Here is a 20,994-nt window from a genome sequence, read left to right as displayed (position 1 = left end):
GAAGCAACTGGTCCCATCTGCTATACATCCTCCAATTGTAAATGAGTGAATAAATGCATAATGTCTCTTTCACAGGGAAATACATTCCAGGGGTCTTCAGAGACAGATGGGTGGGCAAGGTCTATACTGGTGATGTCAAATTCCATTCTTTCTTCACCAGTCTGGCATTGTACTAGGCTGGGCAAGGAGACAGGAGAGCCTCATGTTGTGTGGACTTATTTCCCTCTCAGGCTGTGGATAGCAAAGATGTCTATATGCTGCCTGTGATAACTGTGAAAAAATAACATGCTCCTGGCCAGAGCTCCTAAAACCTTTGTAATTTTTTCAGAAATGAAGTTGCTAGGGGCATCTTTTGTTTAAAATGTTTGGTCTTTGACCCAGGTTACTGATAGAGCTCCTAAATCCCTTAGAATTTTGTGGGTGATAGGAGCATCTGTCCTATTGAGGCAACTCTTGCTGGGCTCTGGGATAGCTTCAGGGTGGAGGCTGATCACCAAAAGACCAAGCCGATTAGAAGCTTAGAACTTTCGGCCCCACCTCCTGTCTTCCAGGGAGGGGTGAGGGGAGAGACTGAGTTAATAACTGATCATACCTATGTGAGGCAGCCTCCATAAAAATCCCTGAACTCAGAGTTTGGAGAGCTTCTGGGTTGGTGAACACATCCACCTTCTGGAAGGTGTGGCACACCCCAACTCCTCGGAGACAGAAACACCTGCATTCAAGACACAGACCTCACCTTATGTATTTCTTCAACCAGTTGTCCATCTGTATTCTTTATCATATCCTTTATTATATAATAAACTGGTAAGTGTGTTTTCCTGAGTCCTAGAAGCCATTCTAGCCAATTATTGAATATGAGGAGGAGGTTGTGGGAACTCTGATTTTATAGAAGTATAACAACCTGGGACTTGTGATTGGCATCAGAAGGGGGGGCAATCTTGTGGGGCTGAGTGAGCCCTTACTTAACCTGTGGGATGTGATGCTAACCCCAGGTAGATAGTGTCAGAACTGAATTGAATGGCACCCAGCTGGTGCTAGAGCATTGGCTAATGTAGGGAAACACACACACACACATCTGGTCACAGTATTATGTGGAAGTAGTGAAGAAGAAACACAATAATTTTCCCTATACTGCCCTTGGAGGGTGACTGTGGGGATGGGACACAAACATGGATCCCTTCCCATCCTCCCACTCGAGGACATTTTCTGAAGAAAAGTTGAGCTGGACCCTAAAGGATATTTGGGATGTATAGAGAAGAAAGGAAAGTAACAGAAGTGGATGAGGGAAATAGCAAATATTTATTAAATGCCTATCATGTGCTTGGTACTATGTTAGTGCCAGAAATACAACAGTGAACTAAACAGACCCAATTCTTGTCCTTGTGGAGCTTACAGTTTAGTGGAAAAGAAAGACATACACAAATAGCCACCTATACAAGTGGATACTTACAATCTGCAATAGGTATCATGAAGGAAAAGTACAGGGTAATATAAGAACTTATGTTGTGGAGGAACGGGCTCATGTAACCTACAGGATGAAGAGAGGTCACTCCTGAGGAAGTGGCCTCTGAGTTTGGATTTGAAGGAAAAGTAGGCATTAACTAGAGGATGAAAGGATATGGGGTAAGATCTACCAGGGAAACATCATGTGCAAAGGCCCTAAGACAGGTGGGAACAAGGAAAGTTTGAGGAACTTAAAAGCCACCAGAGGGCTGGAATGCAGGGGGTGGGCAGAAGGGGTGGGAAGGATAGACAGGTGAGTGCAGATCCTGCAGGACCCAAAGGCCAAACTAAGAATTTGGGTCTTTATGGGAAATAATTGAAGGATTTTAAACAAAAAGTTCTGTAGCAATTGTGTCCCCTTTAGATAGATTTCTGGTTACAACATGAACAACAGACCAATTAGCAAACCTATACTAGTCTAGGGAAGGAATGACAGTGGCTGGACTGGGTGGCTGCAGAGATGAACAAATTCAGAAAGATAAGAATAGTGTTACTGGGGAGTGAATTAACCACGTCCCTGACGGCTTATAGCTCTATTGCCAAAATCCCTTGTTTACCTAACAAATGTTTGATTCAAATCCCACCTCAGGACCTGTCTGAGCTCCTGAAACGATAAAATTCAACATCACTTAATGGACAAGGCCTAGAAGTAGGGCTCAGCTACTGTGGGGGACAGCTGCACGGTTGGCTCTTCCCTAAAGAACCCCCCCTGCAAGGCCTCTACCACCAGAACCCTTTCCCAGCGCAGCTCAATCCCGTCGGGCCAGGGCTCCATTTCCCATTTCCAGCAAAGCAGGCTCACGCTCCTGTTCTCTGCCTGGACCAGGGCGGACTTCCCAGATTTGCCCTTCAGAGACGTGAAGAGGTTACGTTTCCGGGTCCACTCTGGGGAGTTTACTTTGAGCCGCTCCAACACAAAAGTTGGAAGCCATCAGACCGAGGGGCAGTTACAGCGCCGCCCTGACTCCTCAAGCGCAAAGAACCAAGGAAGGAGGGGCAGGAAAGCCCCCCCGGGGCTCGGCGGCAGGCTGGGCAGGGGGGCGGGGCGAAACGCCCGTGACGCCCAGGACCACGCCCCTCGGGGAGGGCCCTGCGCCTGCGCCGGAACGGCTGCCTCGCTCCCGGAAGTGGAGGGTCTACGCGGAGAGAGCTGCTGGGTCTGCGTGCCCGGAGGCAGGAGCGCTCGCGGAGCTAGTCCATCGGCCCCGGACCGCCATGTCAGCCTTCGACACTAACCCCTTCGCGGACCCAGTGGACGTAAATCCCTTCCAGGTAGAGCTCCCAACTCACAGCTCTCTCTAGTGCCAAGGCCGCTGCCACGGCCTCTTTCTCCGGAGCCGGGAGACGTGGCGTAGGAGGGACGGACCATCTGGCCAATGGGCGAGTGGGCTTTGGTGACTGGCCTATCGTAGCGCCTGGGGGGCGGGACTAGCAGCCGGTGGAACTGCAGAGGGGGCGGGGTGCCATTGCATGGGAAGCGGTGGGACAATTTGGCTCCCAGGACTTAGCCCCTTTGGGGACTGGGCACTGCTGGGGAAGGGGACTGGGGCAGACACGGTCAGGGAGACTCCCCAGAGTCAGGGAGACAAGTGATTTCATCTGAAGGGGAAGGGTGGCTGCCATATCCCTCAGTCTTGGGAAAACACCTGCCTTGAGTCACGTTAGGGGAGGAGGTGACAGCAAGATAATGAGGTGAAATGGGAAAAAAAGGGAAAATCTTTAGATGCCCCTGCCTCGCTCCTCCCCCGCCCCAGTAACCGAACTAGCGTGTAAGGTATAGGAGCCCCTGAGGTCTGTTAGGAGAGGAAGACTGGGGAGAGGATGAGAAGGTAACCCAAGCTGCAATATGGCCATGATAAAAATTCCACACCTTAGCCACCTACACCAGGGTCTAGTTTGGGCTGGATTTTGGCTAGATAGGAGAACTCGGGTTAGAGAGGGAAGGAAAAGTGAGGGGCTCAGCCTTGAAGCACAAGAAATGTTGGTCTGATGGACCTGTGTGTGGTGGCTGGGCAGTTGAGATTCACTGACTTAAGAGCTGGCCTGACCTTTTGAATAAACCACTGAGGGAAAAAATAGTCTTCCTAGTTAAAGCTAAAACTTCTTTTCTTTTGAGCTAAGATAACAGGAGTACTCTTCCGTGATGAAGGGCTAAGACTCCTGTTAGCTCCAAAAGTCCCATTCATCCTGTTTCACATCTGCTCAAAAACAGTTCTAGGAAAGCTTGCTTGTGCTGGCTAGTGATTTATGAGTCCTGAGGTTTCTGTTCTGTGAGGATGTCACCAGGCACACACATTAACTCATCCTGCTTGTACTTTATTTTGGTCATTAGCAGCTTCAAAGTTTCTGGCAGGTGTAGGGGAAATCTTTGGAGGGGTCCTTCCCACAACTCACAGCATGAGCCTTCTCACTTGAATCCCTTCAAGGGTCACAACAAAGACAAAGGAGACTAGAATGAAATAATTATATGCTGTCAGGAAAGTGAAAATGTAATGCTTCTTTCTTGGTCTCAGGGTAACTTAGCCAACAGGAGCCCTCAAGGCAAGTTTTGGTGGCTTGTTCTTTGTAACATCAGAGAATTCCAAACATTACATACCTATAACTTAATGCTTCCCGACCGAACCTTTGCAGGGACCTTGTCTCTAATGTAATGGAGTCATTTTTGTTGAGTAAAGAAAAAAATTTTCATTTTTTTCTGTCAGTGTCTTCTGGTAACTTTTGCTTTAATTAAAAAACTACTGGATAATACTGCAGTTTGAGTTTAGTAAGGATTCAGTAGCCTTTTGGTGTATACGCTGTGTAATGATTTGCTTCTTTTTTTTTTTAAATCTTGTCAGAATTAGAAATAAAATGCTGCTCTCTGACAGAGGTATTCAGCTGTCCGGTGATGGAAAGAGCTTGTACCCAGTGCTAACAGTGGGCAAGATAGTTGGACTGAGTTCTGCCCCATATTAATAGCAGCTTGAAAGTCTTAAACCACATCTCCAGCCCCAGAAATGATTGTGCAAACTGTGGTAAAAGTAACTTCTGTATTCAAGCAAGACAGTCTATCAGGCAGCCCCAGGATACAGCAGGACAGGAAGCAGCTGTGGTCCAGTAAAGAGCAACAGCTGGTAGGGAGTCCTGTGTAGGGTGAAGGGAACTGGCTGGCTGCAGTTCTCCTTCTCCTTACCATGGGCTAGGTTTTTCCTCTTGACCCACAATTATGTGGGGAGAAGGAGCTTTGGATGTGAGGCCCCTGAGCTCCATGTCCTGGAGAGCTACCCCCCCACTTCTCCTTGTGATGGTAGTGTCTGCTTCCCTGACTTCCAGGGCTGGGACATTGGAAGGGTGTAGCCCTTGGGTGACGGAGTATGAGCCCAGCTTCATTTGCCCAGGGTGTTGGCACAGAGCTCAGGGTAAAGCAGGTGGAGAGCAGATCGGCACAGAATCTCTCACATCTAGCCAGTCTTCAGAGCAGAGTTGATTTTTCCATCACTCCATGTAGGGTTAGGAAAATACACTAGTCTTCAGAGTTCATGGTGGATTATTAGAGCTGGGAACCTCCTGAGAAATCTATGCTAAGCCTTGTAGCTCAGAGAGGAGAAACCAAGAATCCAGAGAGGCTGGGACATGCCAGAGTCACCAGCTAGCTCACAGCAGGAAAGGGCCCAGACGTGGTCTCATTCCCAGGGCAGTGCTGTTTTAAAGGTTATGACACTCATATATTGGTCTTAAACTGCCTTGGGGTTATTTAGGCCAGCTAAAGGAAGGATGTAAAAGTCATCACCACTGCCAACCATTCTTGAAATAGAGTAGTGATAGGGATGAAAGTAACAAGTTAGTGTTAGCCAAGCAATTTTTTTCCCAGTGTGTGGTGTGGGGCTGGATGAGTACTGGTTGTATTGTGCTTTTAAAGACAGTACATCAAAGCCCCACGTTTTCTGCCTAGAACCAATCCTGAAAGGTGCTCAGGGTTCTGTGGTCAAGTAAGTTTGGGAATCACAACTTTTTCAGTTTTTTTTTTTTTTTTTTTTGAGGTTAACAAGGCTTCTTAGTTAAAAGCTCTGAGAAGTCCTACAGTAAGACATTTATGTTTGCTCAACTTTATTTGACCCAGCATTTCACCAAGTGATTCAACCATAGGAATCCTTTTTAGCTAACTCTTGTAATATCCCATGAAACTCCCCGTGTGCCTGTATTCACTTCCTTTCTCATGTGTTCTGTCCACCCACCACCCCTACCCTGCGCTGTGGGCATAGGCTTTTATGATCTCTTTGTTTCATGTAATTATAATTGGGATTATTAGAAAACTTCCTGCAAAGAGCTGGGAATGGAAGGTTGTCACAAGAGTGCAGCAAAGGTTTACTAAACTCCTAAGAGGAAGCAGGAAACTGCAAGCTAAGTGTTGCCAATTTCACAACCTTCCCTGGCACTCCCTATCCCTCTATTAAATATGGTGGCCGATGAAGAGGTAGAGGGCTAAAGGTGGGCACTGTACTGTAGTCAGCAACAAGCAGGTCACCCAGGCCAATGCCAGGGCTGCATTCCCGTTCGGCATATCTGCCAGGTCACCAGGCAGACAGCATTGACCTCAAGGAAGGGGAGTGGTCTAGCTGGGGGTGCTAAACAGAGGCCTTTCAGCATTCAGGAGTTGCCAAATCATATGTTATCACTTTCACACGTTGTCTCCTTGCAGTTAAAAGATAATCTCAGTAGTGTGGCTTCCCGAGGATTTAAAACATTTCTTTCCTGTGGGAGGAGAAAGTGGTGGCAGAAATGTGATTTGGGTGTGAACAAAATGACATGAAATTCCCTGCATAGACTTTAAGGGCTTTGCCACCTCCCGGAAATGGTGGGCTCCAGCTTGACTAACTTTGGGAATCCTCAGAACCACCAGATGGACCTGGTTGAGCTTTCTTGGGGAACAAGAGCATTGTCTCAAGAAATGTGAAAATGCTATGGTTCATAGAGTTTAACTGACTCCAGACAGCGGCACAGATTTGGTGGGGGTGAGGAGGGGTCACCTAGACTTTGCTGTTGGCACCCGGAGCCAGGCTAGGTGCATTTGGCCAGAGACAGAGCTGAACTTGACCTGACACTTTTGTTAAGTTTTCTTTGGAGCTACTTAGTGTAGGATGATTCTGTGTTCAGAGAAATGGTAATATTTAATCAGAACAAAGAAGGGGTACTTGCCATTGGTTCAGAGAAGAGTGCCATGTACCTTAGCAAGCTTGACCCATCCACCAGTGCTCCTTTTGAGATACCGACATATTTGTGCACACCCCTGAGCCCGACGCTCTGTGGGCCAGTGCAGGAGACCAAAGTAAATGGGCACATGGCCTGCCAGAGCTCTTAGAGTGGCAGGAGGGCTAAGAAATGCTTGCTGATCATGAAAGCACACTGTGGGTTTGGTAGGGGCAGTCAAAACTTGCCAGAAGGAGCTGTGAGGGATCTGAGGAGGAAGGGCAGAATCCTGCAGTAGAAAAGGCCTGGGGCCAAGAGCCAAAAGCCTGGCAGGTGGGAAGAGAGCCCCAAGAACCACGCTCCTGCATGCTGGTTCCCCTGCAGCCCCAGGCACCTTCTCACTCTCAGATCCCATGGTGTCTTCCAGAGACAAAGGTCCGAGGTCTCCTGTTGCTTGTCATGCACACGCTCCTTTGACTGGGCTCTCTTGAAATTCTCTGTCCATTGCCCCTTTGTAACTAGTAACTCTCACCTTCTTCCGCGGGTTTGCACGCCCTTACTCATACAGTTAGGGGTGTCCTGGAGTTCTGTGCTTGACTTTGTTCTCGCTCCGTACCTTCCTGAGTAGTTTCTTCCACTTACTTGAGTTCTAGCCCTCACCTTTCTCCTGAGCACCAAACCAGTAACTCCCAGCTCTCACCAGGACACTTCAACCATTCCAACAAGATACACTCCATAGGTTTCTCCAGTCTGACTTCTCAGATCCTCTCCTGGCTCCCTCACACCCACTCCTGAAGAACCTGCTCCTCTTCTCCCATGACGCTTATCTTGCTCCATGGTGGCGCTGTTCACCAGTCACCTGCACTGGCACCGGTCACTCCACACCTTTTCCCTCCCTCCCCCAACCTTTCTTGCCCTGCAGTAACCCCACAGCTTTACCAGCCCGGAGAGGGGCCGAGCCTGTGGCACCTACCTGTGAAGGGTCTCTGGAGTCCGTCCCCTCTGCTCCATCCTCAGCTGGCATACCTTATTCTGTCCTCACTGTCACCCGGGTGGACCGTGGTGTCCTAGCCAGGCTTCCTGCACCCTCCTTCCCTGTGCATAGCTCTCTGCTCACTGCCGGCAGAGGTGGTCACTCCACTCCGTGCTCACAGTCTCTAGTTGTCCTTGGTTGCCCGTGGGGCAACGTCCAAACTCCTGCAGTGTGGCCTGTCCCCTTCTTCAGGCGGTTCCTGGCACTTTTGGCTCCTCTGTGTAGACACATTCCCGTTCCCTGAACACATGCAAGCTCTTTGTAAAGATGCTGTGACCTCACAGATGCTGCTCTTGCTCCCTCTTTAGTACTGACTAAGTTTCTTTCTTCTCTCAAAATCCAACTCAGACGCCACCTCAGGACAGCCTTCCCTGGCTCTCCTAATTCTCCTAGCTAAGTGACAGCTCTGTCCCTCCTTCCCTTCCCTGTGATCCTGTTGCGTCTGCCCTCGGCTCACTCTAGCCCCGATCACGTGCTGTCATTTCTTGCCCTGGCTTCTCTTTTGTTCTCTGTTATTTGCTTCTTGAGGGCAGGAACCAAGGCTTCTTGGCGCCCTAGCTCTGTGCTTGGTGGGGAATGGTTCGTATAGGGAGTCAACAGACAGAGATGGAAGGAGACGGCAAGTGGCTTTCATGGGCTCAGCGCCTCTTGAGGCCGTGTGCATCTTTCAGAAAGAGCCCACTTCTCATGGGAAGTAGCGAGTCTCCCCGAGTGTCCAGGTTCCTCTTCCCAGGCCGGGCGCTGTGGGCTCTGGGGCTGCTGTGCTGCGGCCTCCTCCGCCCCCCTTCTCTGGGCCCTAGCATTTGGGCAGCACTTGTACAGAAAGTAGAGGAGGGCCCACAACCCGCCGCACTCATTCCCAAACATTCCCTGAGCTGCCGCTCTGCATCAGGTCCTTCATCGAGCGCCAGAGAACCAGAAGCAGGCGGCAGCCTGCTAGTAAAGACAGGGTTTACTTACGGTGAACCCGGCGAAGTGCCCAGGGCCAAGTCTTTAAGATTCTAGAGAAAAGAGGAGACATCAGTGCGGACAGGTTAGTCAGCCCACCCACCTCGCACCTCGCGCCAGAATCCTTTCTGGCTGACCTCGATAAAAGAAATGGCATATCTTCATGCAGTCTGGAGCTTGCCCATTAAAAGCATGCACTTTGGCCAGCTGTGTATGCCAGCGCTTGAAACTGCTACCAGAGCCACCCCTCTGTCCTGCAGTGACTCAGACTTAAGTTACCAGTGCCTTGGATGGTGGATCTGATTTCAGTGACTTCGACTCTGCTGTGGCTTGGTGTCTGCTGAGTCTGAAAGGAGAACAGATACTGAGCCATAATTCCCTCTTACAGGAAGCCAGCCCACTAATTCTGGGAGAAATCTGCTAGTTGTTCAGCCAACAAATAACTAAGGCCAGTTCCTGCAGCTTCAGGTGGCCTCCCAAACCTCACCTTATCACTTCATCCAGGTCGCAGGAGCCACAAGGCAGGGATGGTGCCCAGCAGAAAGAACACAGCCATGTTGCGTCCTTGCGGAAGAGATCGGGGTGGGGTGCAGAGGATGAGGCCCGTCCAGAGACAAGAAGTGAGAGGGACTGTGCGCCTGACCCGGGGCTCGGCCCGCAGCTGGTCAGACAGTCTTGCCCTCTAGGAACTGGCCCCGGTGGGAAGATGAGAGCTGGTGTGAAGGAGTCGGTGAGCACACTCAGTGCTGGCCCTCAGGTCTACAATACTCAGAACGGGGAGCCAGCCCCCATTTTGAGACCTAGGCCAAGTACTACGCCATGGGGAGTATCTTTTCATCTCTAAAAATTGAGGGGGTTCTCTGGGTATGTATTTAATGTCAGCATGTTTAAGAATCCAACCTGTGGAGACCTCCTGGTGGAGGTGGGGCTGAGCGGGAAGGACAGAGTGCCTGGACCAGTAGCGAGGGATAGGGCGCGGTAGGTGACGGGGAGCCTGGGTGAGGCCCCGTGACAGGGCCTTGGCAGAGCCTGGCGGCTGCATGCCCACCCTCCACAGCTGTTTCCCCCGGAGCCCTGTCAGCCTGTCAGCGCTGCAGGGCTGGACCCGAGCCCCTTCCCTGTTGTGTTGGGAAGGGGAGGAGCTCTGCTGGGGGAGGGGCGGGATGGAGACAGACTACTCAGGCCAGTGGAGAGGCTGGTTGGGTGAAAAGGATGGCAGGGAGCCCTAGGCAGGCCCTGGGCTAGAAGGGCTGGCCTTGGCAGAGATCAGATGGGAAAGGGAGGATTGAAAACTCAGGAAGAGGCTGTGATCTGAGGACATTTTTGCATTTTTTGAAAAGAATCCAGAAAAAAAGCAAACAAACATTTCCCTGGCGTTTCATCTGAGCCCATCATATCTGTATTCCAAGCAAGTTTGCCTGATTTAATAAAATCAGCACTGGCCGCCAACAGCATGCCTTTGTTCCAAAACCTTAAATAAGAGGAACAAATGCTTTCTGTAAAATAGTACAGAAAGGTTCTAAAGTGAAAAGTCTCTGTCCACACCATACTGTCCCCCACTACCTGCCCCTCGCCCCCTGCCAGAAAGAACACTCCCTGGAGGTAAACGCTGTGAGTCCTTTGGGATCCATAAAGGGCATTAGCAAGGATGCGTGTGGTGTCTGTTCCCGGGCCTCAGGCCGTAAAGCTTGCTTTGGGTCACTTCTGGGAAGTCACCTAGGCTCAACCCTTTTTTTCCAGAAAGGGAGAAGAGACGGCAGCTGTGGTGCTGCAGGGACTGGGCACAGGAGCCTTCAGGAGAGGCTTTTCAGGCACTAGGAAGGGCCATCAGTGCCTCTCTTCCCTGAAATTGTCTGCTGGCCCTGGGAGCGGCCAGAGATGGTGATGTCTCTCCCCATCACCAAGGTTCTCTCTTCTCCCCAGCACCTAATGGCTCTTTTTCACCTTCCCAGGATCCCTCTGTGACCCAGCTGACCCATGCCCCTCAAGGTGGCCTGGCTGAATTCAACCCCTTCTCAGAGGTCGGTGAGCATGCCTGTGCCTGCGTCCCTGGGTCCTCTGGGTGGTCTGAGGGCCTGTGGGGTGAGGGGCCTTGGTAGAGATGGACAGCTCTGAGAAGGCGCAGTCCTTAAAGGGACAGTCCTATGTGAACTTGGAGTGGGAGTGAGGATGAGTAAGTCACCAGTTCTCCTACTGGGGTCCATGATGCAGGCCCCTCCCCAAGAAGATGGCCGGGCAGGGCCAGGGAGCCCGGGACCCAGCAAGGCTGGGGCGCTGGGCTGGGCGTTACTTTGCCCAGAGCCTGTGGCTTGCTGGCTGAGCAGTTGCAGAGGGAGGTCCAGGGTGGGCCCAGAGGGCGTGCTGCTCCCGGGCAGGGGCGCATCACTCACCCTGCTGTGGGTTCCTCACACATGGCCAACTAACGGAGCCCCTCTCGCCTCCCTCCGTTGCTGTGTCCTGTGCAGACAAATGCAGCAACGACAGTTCCTGTCACACAGCACCCCGGGCCCTCGCAGCCGGCGGTGCTCCAGCCCTCCGTGGAACCCGCCCAGCCAACCCCACAGGTACCGTTGGCAAAGCTCCCTTTGGCCTCTCTTTTCCAGAAAGGGAAGCAGCCAGACCAGTAGCTGAGCCCCTGAGCAGGGAGGTGGGCAGAGGGCCTTCATCCCGGCTCCCCTTCAGGGGTCCTCTTGATAATCCCTTTGGAGTTGTTCACATGCGCGTGTAGTCACACACACACACCCCCCACCTAAGCTCTGCTCCCGGGCTGGGGTCCTTGGCGTCTCCAGAGAGAGCGCTGGTCCCTGACGCGTTCGCCAGATCCTCCTGGTCTCTCTCACTCAGGGCCCATAATCTATTTTTCTCTCTCTTTTTTTGTTTTAAATTTATTTATACCTGCCTTCTTCTTATTTTCATGTGTCCCTTCACCAAATACTGTGAATCTTGTCTGTTTTTCGTGCCTGATACCCCACTCTGTCACCTCACTGCCCCCGGTGGCCTGACCCAAGGGGGAGCATACGTTGCAGCTCCTGCTTAGACAGGCCAGCAGGTTCCTGCCTACCAGAGTCCTGGCAGGGAGCCAGCTTTCAGAGAGGCACATGCTCCTAGAGGGGATAGTGTTCTCCAGACAGCCCCACGCGGAGGCTTCCAAAGGTAGGCCGAGCGCAGATGAGCAAGAGCAAGGAAGGGCACGGTGCGCGGAGCCTCCCCGAGCTGGGTGCTGACTGGTGGGCCCTATGCCGGGACCCTTGCCGTGGCCCTAGGGCCCTGTGGAGGTGGGGCCAGGCTGAGAGGCGGAGGGCTTGCAGGGGATAGGAGGCCAAGACCCCCCGTCGTGGCCCAGCAGGGTCAGGTGTAGTCTTGCTCTTGTCCCCAGTGCCTGAAATTTACCAGTTCATCTTCCTAAGGCAGCCTTGGCTCTTTGGAGAATTCCTTTTAGAGGGAGAGGGAGGGAGAGGGGCAGAGGGGCAGAGAGCGGGGAGGAAAGGGAGAGGGGAGGGAGAGTGCACAAGCAGCAGGAGCGGGAAGGGGGAGGGCCAGAGCGGGGGGGGGGGGCGAGGGCAAGAGCAGGCGCGAGCGGGAGAAGGGGCAGAGGGAGGAGGAGCGCGGGGCGGGCGGAGAGCCCCAGAGCCCACGCGGGCACATGCACGAATGCCTGCTTGTCATCCTGCAAAGTGACCAGTTTGGTGTCGGCCCCCCAGAAAGGACTGTAGACTTCAGGAGGAGCTGAGCCTCAGTGGCAGCAGCGCCCAGCGGGAAGAGGGCCCTGGGGCGGGACACCCGGGCGCCGCTCCGCTCGGCCTCGCGTGGATCCCCTCGCTGCCTCTCTGAGGCCCTGCTCCGCCCGAGAGGGCTTGAAGCCCTTGCTGTCCGTGCTGTGAAAGCCAGAGCAGGGCCGAGCCTGGGGAGCTGTTCTGGGGTGCTGTCCACTACAGTGCGGGTGGGCCGCAGACGGCAGCTCCGGGGAGTGGGGAGCAGGGGCAGGTGCTTGAACACAGATGCCCGAGGCTGCAGGTACACGGTCCTTGCTCGTGGCTGGCGGGTCCGCGCTGCCCCTTCACACAAGCACCCTCCAGGTTCTGCATGAGTCTTGAGTTTCCGGGTTTCTGGCTACAGGTTACTCTCTTGTGAGGCCCTTTTCCCTTTGCTGTTACCCCAGAGGTCACTATAACAGCTCTGCCTAGATTCTAGTATGGGGGGTAGTTCTCCTACCTCCAGCTCAGGGATGGCGGGGAGAGGGTAGCCCTGGTAATGGCTCAGGGGCCAGAGGTACAGAAGCAGAAGGGAGCGGGTCACCTTGGCCTCTGCGGTGGTCTCAGGTACCCGGGACGCTGTGGGGCTGGAACTGGCCCTCCCTGCACGGGGCGAGGCCCTTCCCCCTTCCCGTTCAGGCTGACTCTGTCTTCCGACTCCTGTGTCCGGCTGCCCCCCGTCTCCCTGTTCCCTCCAGGCGGTCGCCTCTGCGGCCCAGGCGAGCCTGCTCCGGCAGCAGGAAGAACTGGACAGGAAGGCAGCCGAGCTGGAACGCAAGGAGCAGGAGCTGCAGAACACCGTGACCAACCTGCACGGTGAGGGGGCGCGGAGCCCCGGAGCCCCGGAGCCCCAGCGCCGGACCGTGCTTAGCGCAGGGGAGCTGCACCGGCCTGCTTGCCCCTGGGGCGGCCTCCCAGCGTGGATGGGCTCTTGATCCTCTGAGTGGTGCCTGTCCTGGGGAACAGCAGTGAGGTGGCCATCAGGACAGCTCCAGTGTGATCCTAATTGTTGTAGATTATTTCGGCGCCCCTTCCCTTCCCAGCTCTGAAGTTCTTCAAAAGGGTGGGGGCATTGATCCTGTGACTCCTCGCTCAGGAATGACCCCTTGTGCTTTTGAGCTGGTTGTTCATAAAAATAATCACTTAGGCCATAAAGTTCTGTGTTTCCCGGTGCATTTGGGGTCTTTTATCTTGGAGTGGGCCCCGTCACCTTTTCCCATCCCTCTCCGTACCCATAAAGACCTCGAGCGCCACTTGCTGGCGCCTTTCCGGGAACCCTGGGCCGTAAGTTGGGCCAGGGTGTGCAGGCCGCTGTGCCGCTTCTGAGGCTGGGCCTCACCTCCTCGCCTCTTCCCACACAGTGAGAGAGAACAACTGGCCGCCCCTGCCCTTCTTTTGTCCGATCAAGCCCTGCTTCTATCAGAATTTCGCCGTAGAGATCCCTGCTGACTACCAGCGGATATGCAAGATGCTCTACTACCTCTGGATGCGTGAGTCTCTCTTGCCCTCTGAGCTCAAGGGTGACGCAGCGTCCGGCTCGGGAGCCTTGTCTGTGCTCTGGCTGCTCTTCCTGCCGGACTCCAGCCTTCTTCAGTGCTGGGCTGGGCTGGGGCCACCTGCTGCCAACGTGGTTGGCCCTCTGCAGTCTGCTCCCTGTCCCGGGAACCCCCCCGTAGGGTGGGACTAGCTGGAGGCTTCCAAGGTCCTGTGGAGCTCCTTGCGCTGAAAGGCCCCCTTTCAGAGAAGGCCACCCCTCGCTGCAGGCCCCCAGGCCCCTAGGAGTCAGGGTGAAGGACTCCTGTAGCTCCATGTGGGCCATTGAGGCCAGAGAAAAGAGTCGCTGAGAGAAAGACTTCGTTCCCCAAAGACCAGCCCCTGGTCCTGCCCGCTTTCCTCCTCCAGCCTCCCTCAGGTGCCCGGGTCGTCCTGCCGCCTCTTAGAGACTTGGTTTGGTCTCTGGTTTTGCAGTCCCAGAACCCCGGGATTGGGAGCTAGCCGTTCTTAGGTACAAACGAGGTTCTCTACTGCTTCAGCAGCTGCCCTCACAGCATGAACCTCCTTTCCTCTCCGGGGGTGGTTTGCCATGTCAGGGAACCCTTCAGCCACCCTGGCACGAACCCATCCCTCTCCCCTCCCCTCCCCAGTGCATTTGGTGACTCTGTTCCTGAACCTGCTTGCCTGCCTGGCCTGGTTCTTAGTCGACAGCACCAAGGGAGTGGACTTCGGCCTCTCGATCCTGTGGTTTATCATCTTCACCCCCTGTGCCTTCATTTGTTGGTACCGACCCATCTATAAGGCCTTTAGGTGAGTGGGGCTGGGGCAGGGCTAAGTGTACGGCTGGCAGCCCAGGCAGCAGGCCGAGGGCCATAAGCCAGGGGCCCATCCAGTGTTAGGGCAGAGTAGTGGGCAAGTTCACTGCCCCATTCCCATCTGTAGCAGGAACAGGTAGGGACTAGGGGTCCTGTTCCTCAGGTCTGCTCTGGGCACTGTTCCTGGTCTGGGCACAGGAGACCTGGGGAGGGGGTCAGGAGCCTCACGTGCCCTCCTATCATCCGGTCACTGGGAAGAGGAGGGGATTTTTTGATGCCCTGAGGCACTAGAGTGCTTCCCTGACGGAAGCTGGCCTCCCCTGAGAGGGTCAGGCTGTGACAGGGTCGGACCGGCTCCTTGCACGGGCTCTCGCGGCTTTCCCAGTACGCAGTCACAGCTCTCCACCACCTCCCCAGTAACTCGAGCATGACTGAGTGCCGGTATTTGACTGGTTCTCCTAGAAAGTACTGAGGACATGAATGGCTCCACCTCAGGAGCGTAGGGCTTCTGGGATTGCGCCTCAGGAGTTGTTGCTGGGAGCACAGGCCCTGGGGAGAGGGGAGAGGGCAGGAGCCGAACCTTCCCTTGCATGACCTGAACCCTCACTGTATTCCAGCCCTCAAGGACACAGAGATGGAGGTGCTAAAAAAAACCACCAGTTTTATCAGGTGTTCTCTACTTTTCCCCCAAATACCTTTCTTCCACCCAGGCCACAGTTTTATTATTAAAAATAATACCTTTATATTATAACTTTAACTTAGATTTTCTTGACTTTTACGAAATGCAGATAATTTCTGCACAAGATGGACTGTTAGACTCTTTATATTGTCCTTAGGGTGAGCAACTTTATTAGCTCTTTGAGGTGGGGGTCAAGCATCGACCCCCTTAGATTGGAAGGCAGCGAGAGGCAAGCCCTTTTCGTCTACGGTGGTGGGTGTCTGTGTCCTCAGGGACAGGGTGGCTGGTCCCCTGGAGACTGTGTACTCTCCCATCTTGCCTCCCGGCTCCCGGTGAGGAGAGATGTCACGCCGAGGAAGGACACCGAGGAGCGAGCCCCGAGCCCTCGTTCTGACTTCTCATCTCCCCCTCTTCCCACAGGTCGGACAACTCTTTCAGCTTCTTCGTGTTCTTCTTCGTATTTTTCTGCCAAATAGGGATCTACATCATCCAGTTGGTTGGCATTCCTGGCCTGGGGGACAGGTGAGACCTGGGGTGGCACAGAGGGAATTAATGCTTTGGAGGCAGCTGGGCCTCTTTCTCCCTGTCTCCTGGCTCCCAGATTGCCCCACAGGTGACTCGCCGGCAAGGAGAAGGGTGGGTGGGCCCGTGGAGATCTGCCTTTGGTCCCCGCTCTCTGCTTCTGCACCGGTAGTCATTCGCTGCCTGGCCTTACTCACCACTTCCTGGGCTGTGGGTGAACCTGTCCTGATCCCTAGGCTACCAGGGCTGTGTCCTGCACTGGGTCGCACCCTCCTTTTCTCCTGCCTTGCCCTTCTAGAGGCTGGTGCTCCTTCCACAGGCCCCAGACAGGCTCTTGGGTTTGGGCAGCTGCTGGCAGATGCCCTGGCCTTGACAGACTGAGCTGTGACCTCCAGAGGTCCAGTAATCCCAGGAGCCGGAGCCCTAGCCTCTCCGCTATCAGTTTCTTCTTTCTCCTCTGTTGGAGCATCCAGCTGGCTTGAGTTTCTGAATGCTGCGATCATCAGGCCTGAAATTAGTCTTAAAAAGAAAAGTTGAGGCTAATGTTTTCCTTTCTGCGCAGTGCACAGAGAACATTCCAGAAAGGTTGGACTGGCCGGTGGCTGGAACCCTGAGCCTGCTCTGGCTGCTCTGTTTTGGCCCCTCCTGCTGTGGAGCTGGCTAGTCCGGAGGCGGGGAGGGCACTGACTCACCTCACTTCCTGGGCAGGTGTGCGCTGCCCTCCCACCACCCCTCTGCCTCCGGCCTTGCTATGTCTAATCTGGCCCCTTTTCTCTTTGATTTATGGCCTAATTCATTACTCTTAGACATAGCGAGCCTGGTAGAAAGGGTGTGATTAATAACCACTGTTTGCACTCCGGGCTGGGAGTCAGAAGGTGGAGCTCTGGTCCTGGCTCGGCCCTCACTGTCTGCCTGGGCTTCTCCTACATGAAGGCCCTGTAGCCTTCAGCCTCACAATAACCATGGTAGGTGGATATTATCCCCCCCTTTTTTTGTTACTGATTGTAAAATACACATGAGACAAAATTTATCATTTTATTTCGCACTTAAACCATTTTAAAGTATACAATTCAGTGGCATTGGGTACATTTACAGAGTTGTGCAATCATCACCACTATCTAGTTCCAGAACATTTTTATCTCCTCAGGAAGAAACTCCTTGCCCATTAAGCAGTCATCCCCTTCTCCTCCTTTCCTGAACTTTTGGCAAACATTAAGCTGCTTTGTATCTCTCTGTTGCCCATTCTGGACATTGCATATGAGTGGAATCATAAAATATGTAGATTTTTGTGTCTGGCTTTTTCACTTAGCATAATGTTCTCAAGGTTTGTATTGTAACATATATTAGTATTTCATTTCTTTTTATGGCTGAATAATAGTCCACTATGCAGATGTACTGCATTTTATTTATCCATTCAGCAGTTGATAGACATTTGGATTGCTTCCACCTTTTTGCTGTTGTGAATAGGTGTTGCTACGAACATTTTTGTACAAGTTTTTGAGTACCTGTTTTTGGCTTTTTTGAGTATATATCTAGGAGTGGAATTGCTAGGTCATATGATAAGCCTGAGAAGGACTACCAGATTGTTTCCCATAGTGGCTAAACTGTTTTACATTCTTAATGGCAGTGTATGAGTATGAGGGTTCCAGTTTTTCCACATCCTTACCAACACTTACTTTCTCCAACCTTGAGGTGCAGTATCTCACTATGGTTTTGAGTGGCATTTCCTGAATGACTAAGATGTTGGCCATATTTTATGTGCTTGTTGTCCACCTGTATATCTTCTTTGGAGAAATGTCTGTTCAAGTCCTTTGCTAACTTAGCAATTGTGTTGTCTTTTTGTTGTTGAGTACCTTATATTTTCTAGATACTAGTTCCTCATCAGATAGGTAACTTACAAATTTTTTCCCATTCTGTGTTATTTTTTTCTTTCTCTGGATAGGGTCCTTTACCATAGAAAAGTTCTTAATTTTGATGAAGTCCAATTTTTTCTTTTATTGCTTATGCCTTTGGTATTATATCTAAGAACCATTGCCAAATCCAAGGTCATGAAGAGTTACCTGTTTTCTTCTAGGAGTTTAGTAGTTTTAGTTCTTATTATTGGGTCTTTGATCCATTTTGAATTAACTTTTACATATGGTTGAAGTAAGGGTCCAGCACCCTTCTTTTTGCACGTAGATAGCCAGTTGTCCGACCACCATCTGTGGAAGAGACTAGTGTTTCCCCGTTCAGTGGTCTTGGTGCTCTTGTCAAAAATCAGTGGATGGTAAGTGTATCCGTTTGCTCCTGGACTCCCAGTTCTGTTCCACTGATCTATGCCTATCCTTGTGCCAGTGCCGCAGTTTTTAACTGTAGCTTTGTAGTATGTTCTTAACCCAGGAAGTGTGAGGCTCTCTCTTTCTATAGATGAGGATCCTGGGGCTCAGGAAGATGACGTGACTGCCTAGAGAAAGAGGGGCTGTCCTGAGTCCCGGTGGAGGAGCTGAGGTGGCAGGTTGATGTCAGTGGGGAGGCCAGTGCTGTGTCCCGGAGGCCAGGCGCTCAGGAGGGAGTCGCCAGGCTTTCCATGTCCCCTAGGCCCCCAGAGCAGCAGGAAACACCCTGCCCAGTGCTGCTGCTGACTGAGGGCAGCGGTGTCTATAGGCCTTCACAGAGGCCTGGCCTCTTGCAGGGCAGGGGCTTCTGGCCCACGGGCTCTGTGCTGCAAGGAGACGCCTTGATGGTGGCCAGCACACAGTGGCACTTAGAGGAGACACCCTCACAGGGACCCCTGAGGCCCACTCCCACTGTGCCCCCTCCACCCCAGCCTCCTCCTCTCTTTATAGCGGTTGGATTGCAGCCCTGTCTACACTGAAGAAAGACCACTTGCCCGTGTCAGTCATCATGATGGTGGTGGCTGGCTTCTTCACCCTCTGTGCTGTGCTCTCGCTCTTCCTTCTGAAGCGGGTAAGTGGTGGGTGCTGGGCCACAAGCAGCCTGAAGAAGCAGGTGCCTGTCTCCTACCTTCACCATGGGGATGTGTGTCGCCGCAGCAGTAGGGCCTCCTGGGTTTCCAAAGGTGCAGCAGCTTTCTCCAAGGCTCTGGCGGGAGGTCAGGCAGGCTTGGGTTCTGGGTGGCCCCCCTGGGCGTCCAATAAATCCGGATGGCTTCACTCCTGGAGGGTGCACTGGGCAGGCTTCTCTCACCCGGGCCTCTTTCCCCAGGTGCACTCCCTGTACCGCCGGACTGGGGCCAGCTTCCAGCAGGCCCAAGAGGAGTTTTCCCAGGGCATCTTCAGCAGCAGGACCGTCCGCAGTGCTGCCTCATCCGCTGCCCGAGGGGCCTTCCAGGGGAACTAGTCCTCCCAGCCCGCGCCCCTGCCCAGCCTTTTCTTCCATCTGCCTTCCAGCAGCACTAACGTGAGTGCCTTAAGCAGTGGTCACGCCCAGCGGAGCCCTGGCGAGCGTATCTGGCCGTGGCCCCTCCTCCTTCCTCAGCGAGGAGCTCTCCTTTCTTCTACCCCGGGGGAGGGGGTGGGAGGGACAGGAACTTCATTTTTACACAAGAGAAAAGAAAAAAAACAAAGCTCCTCCCTTCTGACCTGCTGGTTTGGTAGGCTTCTTTTGTCTCCCTGGAAGCAGTGGGGCTGAAGTTCTCTCCCCTCTGCACACATGCGCACGTGCAGACGCACGCACGCGCACACATGCACACCTGCGGTCACTGACTGACCTGGGCCCACCCCAGCTGCAGTTTGTTCCCGCGGGAGTCCTGGGACTCCACTCTTCCCCCAGCTGACCTAGCCTGAGGCTTCCCCCATCTTGCCCTTCCTTCCTGCCTAGGCAGCCTCCCAAGGGCTCCTTCAAACAAGCTGCGGTCTGGGTGGGCGGACAGCTCTGTTCCTCAGATCTCTGTGGCCTGGTTTCTGGGCTTCTAGAGCCTCTGGCCTGGTGGCCCCGGACTGTTCCCCACCTTGTGTTTCTCACACACAGATTCATAGCCCTTCAAGTGCCCTGCACCCTAATGGTGTGGGCAGCACCCTGTGCCCTCTGGGGTCCTGCCTGAGTGCTTCCTTCTTTAGACTTACTGAATGTGCAGTGGGATTGGTTGGGATTTGGGGAGGGATAGAGGACACTGACCCCAAGTTGTCCTGCCCAGGCTTTGGCAGTCATCTGGGAGGATGGGGTCTGACTGGCCTGGTGTGGTTTGTGTGGCCCTCTTGGGGTTTCCTTTCCTCCTGAGGGCCAGCTGTCCTTGGCATTGGCCTAAGACTCTCCCCCAGACTGCCCCCCCACCGGCGGCAGTGTCTAGCTTGTGTGACTCTAAGGGAGGGCGGGGGAATCAGCTGAGAACTGTGTCCTTCGGGCTGGATTGATAAGTCACTTTTCTGAGTGTTCCAGGCTAGTCCTTCAGGACTGCCCGGTACCCCATTGGGTTCTAGTCTCCCTCCGCTGGTCCTGGGGATTCCCCAGGAGGGGTCACTGATGGGTTCCTAGGAGTCCTTCGTCAGAACCCGCACTCTGCCCTCCAGAGGTGGTAGGAATGGGTATGTGGACTAAAGGGACTTCTCAAAGAGCTGGCCAACCTCCTGCCTCTGTGACCTGGGGCCCACCAGGCTGCTAACCCCCTCAGCTCCAGAGCCGCTGAATGATAATGGCAGTGACCAAGGTTTTGTAAACTTTCTGGTATTTTTTTCTCCATGTACAAATGTTTATGTTATGTCTCAATTTTTGTGCTTTAAATAAAAATGACATTTTCAGACAGCGTTGGTGCTGTGTGGTGGACTTGGAAGGATGGGGGTGGCCCATAGGGCCTGAATTGGTCTGCAGGCCAGAGAGGACATGGCCAAGCCCCTTACCCCTGGGGGAGAGCCCCTTCCTAAAACTACTTGTCCTTTCTGTTCCCCTGTGTCTACTTTAGAGCTGCTTGTCTAGGGTGGGAGGGGACCCTGGGGGGCCTCTTTGAAAAATACCCCGCACCCCCCAGCCCTGCCCCTTCTCAGCTGGGCTTCTCCCATCCAGCCCCCTCCCGTGGGCATCTCTGGGATGCTGTGGGATTCCCCAGGTAGCCTCGGCCTCTGGCCTCTGCCCACCTCCGTTTCTCAC

At 53.4% G+C, this 20,994-nt stretch overlaps 1 protein-coding gene across 2 annotated transcripts; it reads left to right on the top strand.

The window, feature by feature from the left end:
• The first annotated feature begins 2,596 nt into the window (after positions 1 to 2,596).
• SCAMP2 (secretory carrier membrane protein 2) lies at positions 2,597 to 20,652 on the top strand. 2 transcript variants are annotated; one of them, XM_037010164.2, is made up of 10 exons: positions 2,597 to 2,775; positions 10,603 to 10,671; positions 11,116 to 11,214; positions 11,677 to 11,814; positions 13,101 to 13,218; positions 13,764 to 13,892; positions 14,547 to 14,706; positions 15,811 to 15,912; positions 18,738 to 18,858; positions 19,117 to 20,652. In XM_037010164.2, the coding sequence occupies exons 1-10, from the start codon at positions 2,719 to 2,721 to the stop codon at positions 19,249 to 19,251; spliced, it is 1,128 nt and encodes a 375-aa protein (XP_036866059.2). In that variant the 5' UTR covers positions 2,597 to 2,718; the 3' UTR covers positions 19,252 to 20,652. The 2 variants fall into 2 exon arrangements, with proteins under 2 accessions (XP_036866059.2, XP_036866058.2); XM_037010163.2 differs by lacking the exon at positions 11,677 to 11,814.
• The last annotated feature ends 342 nt before the right edge of the window (positions 20,653 to 20,994 follow it).

Source organism: Manis javanica, chromosome 8, assembly GCF_040802235.1.
Source record: "Manis javanica isolate MJ-LG chromosome 8, MJ_LKY, whole genome shotgun sequence".
Classification (NCBI taxonomy): Eukaryota; Metazoa; Chordata; class Mammalia; order Pholidota; family Manidae; genus Manis; species Manis javanica.
Note: the sequence above shows the minus strand (reverse complement) of the source record. Positions and strands in the feature narration are given on the sequence as shown.

Excerpts from the sequence above, each read along its gene's own strand:
- SCAMP2 (XM_037010164.2), top strand. The coding sequence starts at position 2,719 with ATGTCAGCCTTCGACACTAACCCCTTCGCGGACCCAGTGGACGTAAAT. Across the intron at positions 13,219-13,763 it reads CACCGTGACCAACCTGCACG|TGAGAGAGAACAACTGGCCG; the intron begins GTGAGGGGGCGC and ends CTTCCCACACAG. Across the intron at positions 18,859-19,116 it reads CGCTCTTCCTTCTGAAGCGG|GTGCACTCCCTGTACCGCCG; the intron begins GTAAGTGGTGGG and ends CTCTTTCCCCAG.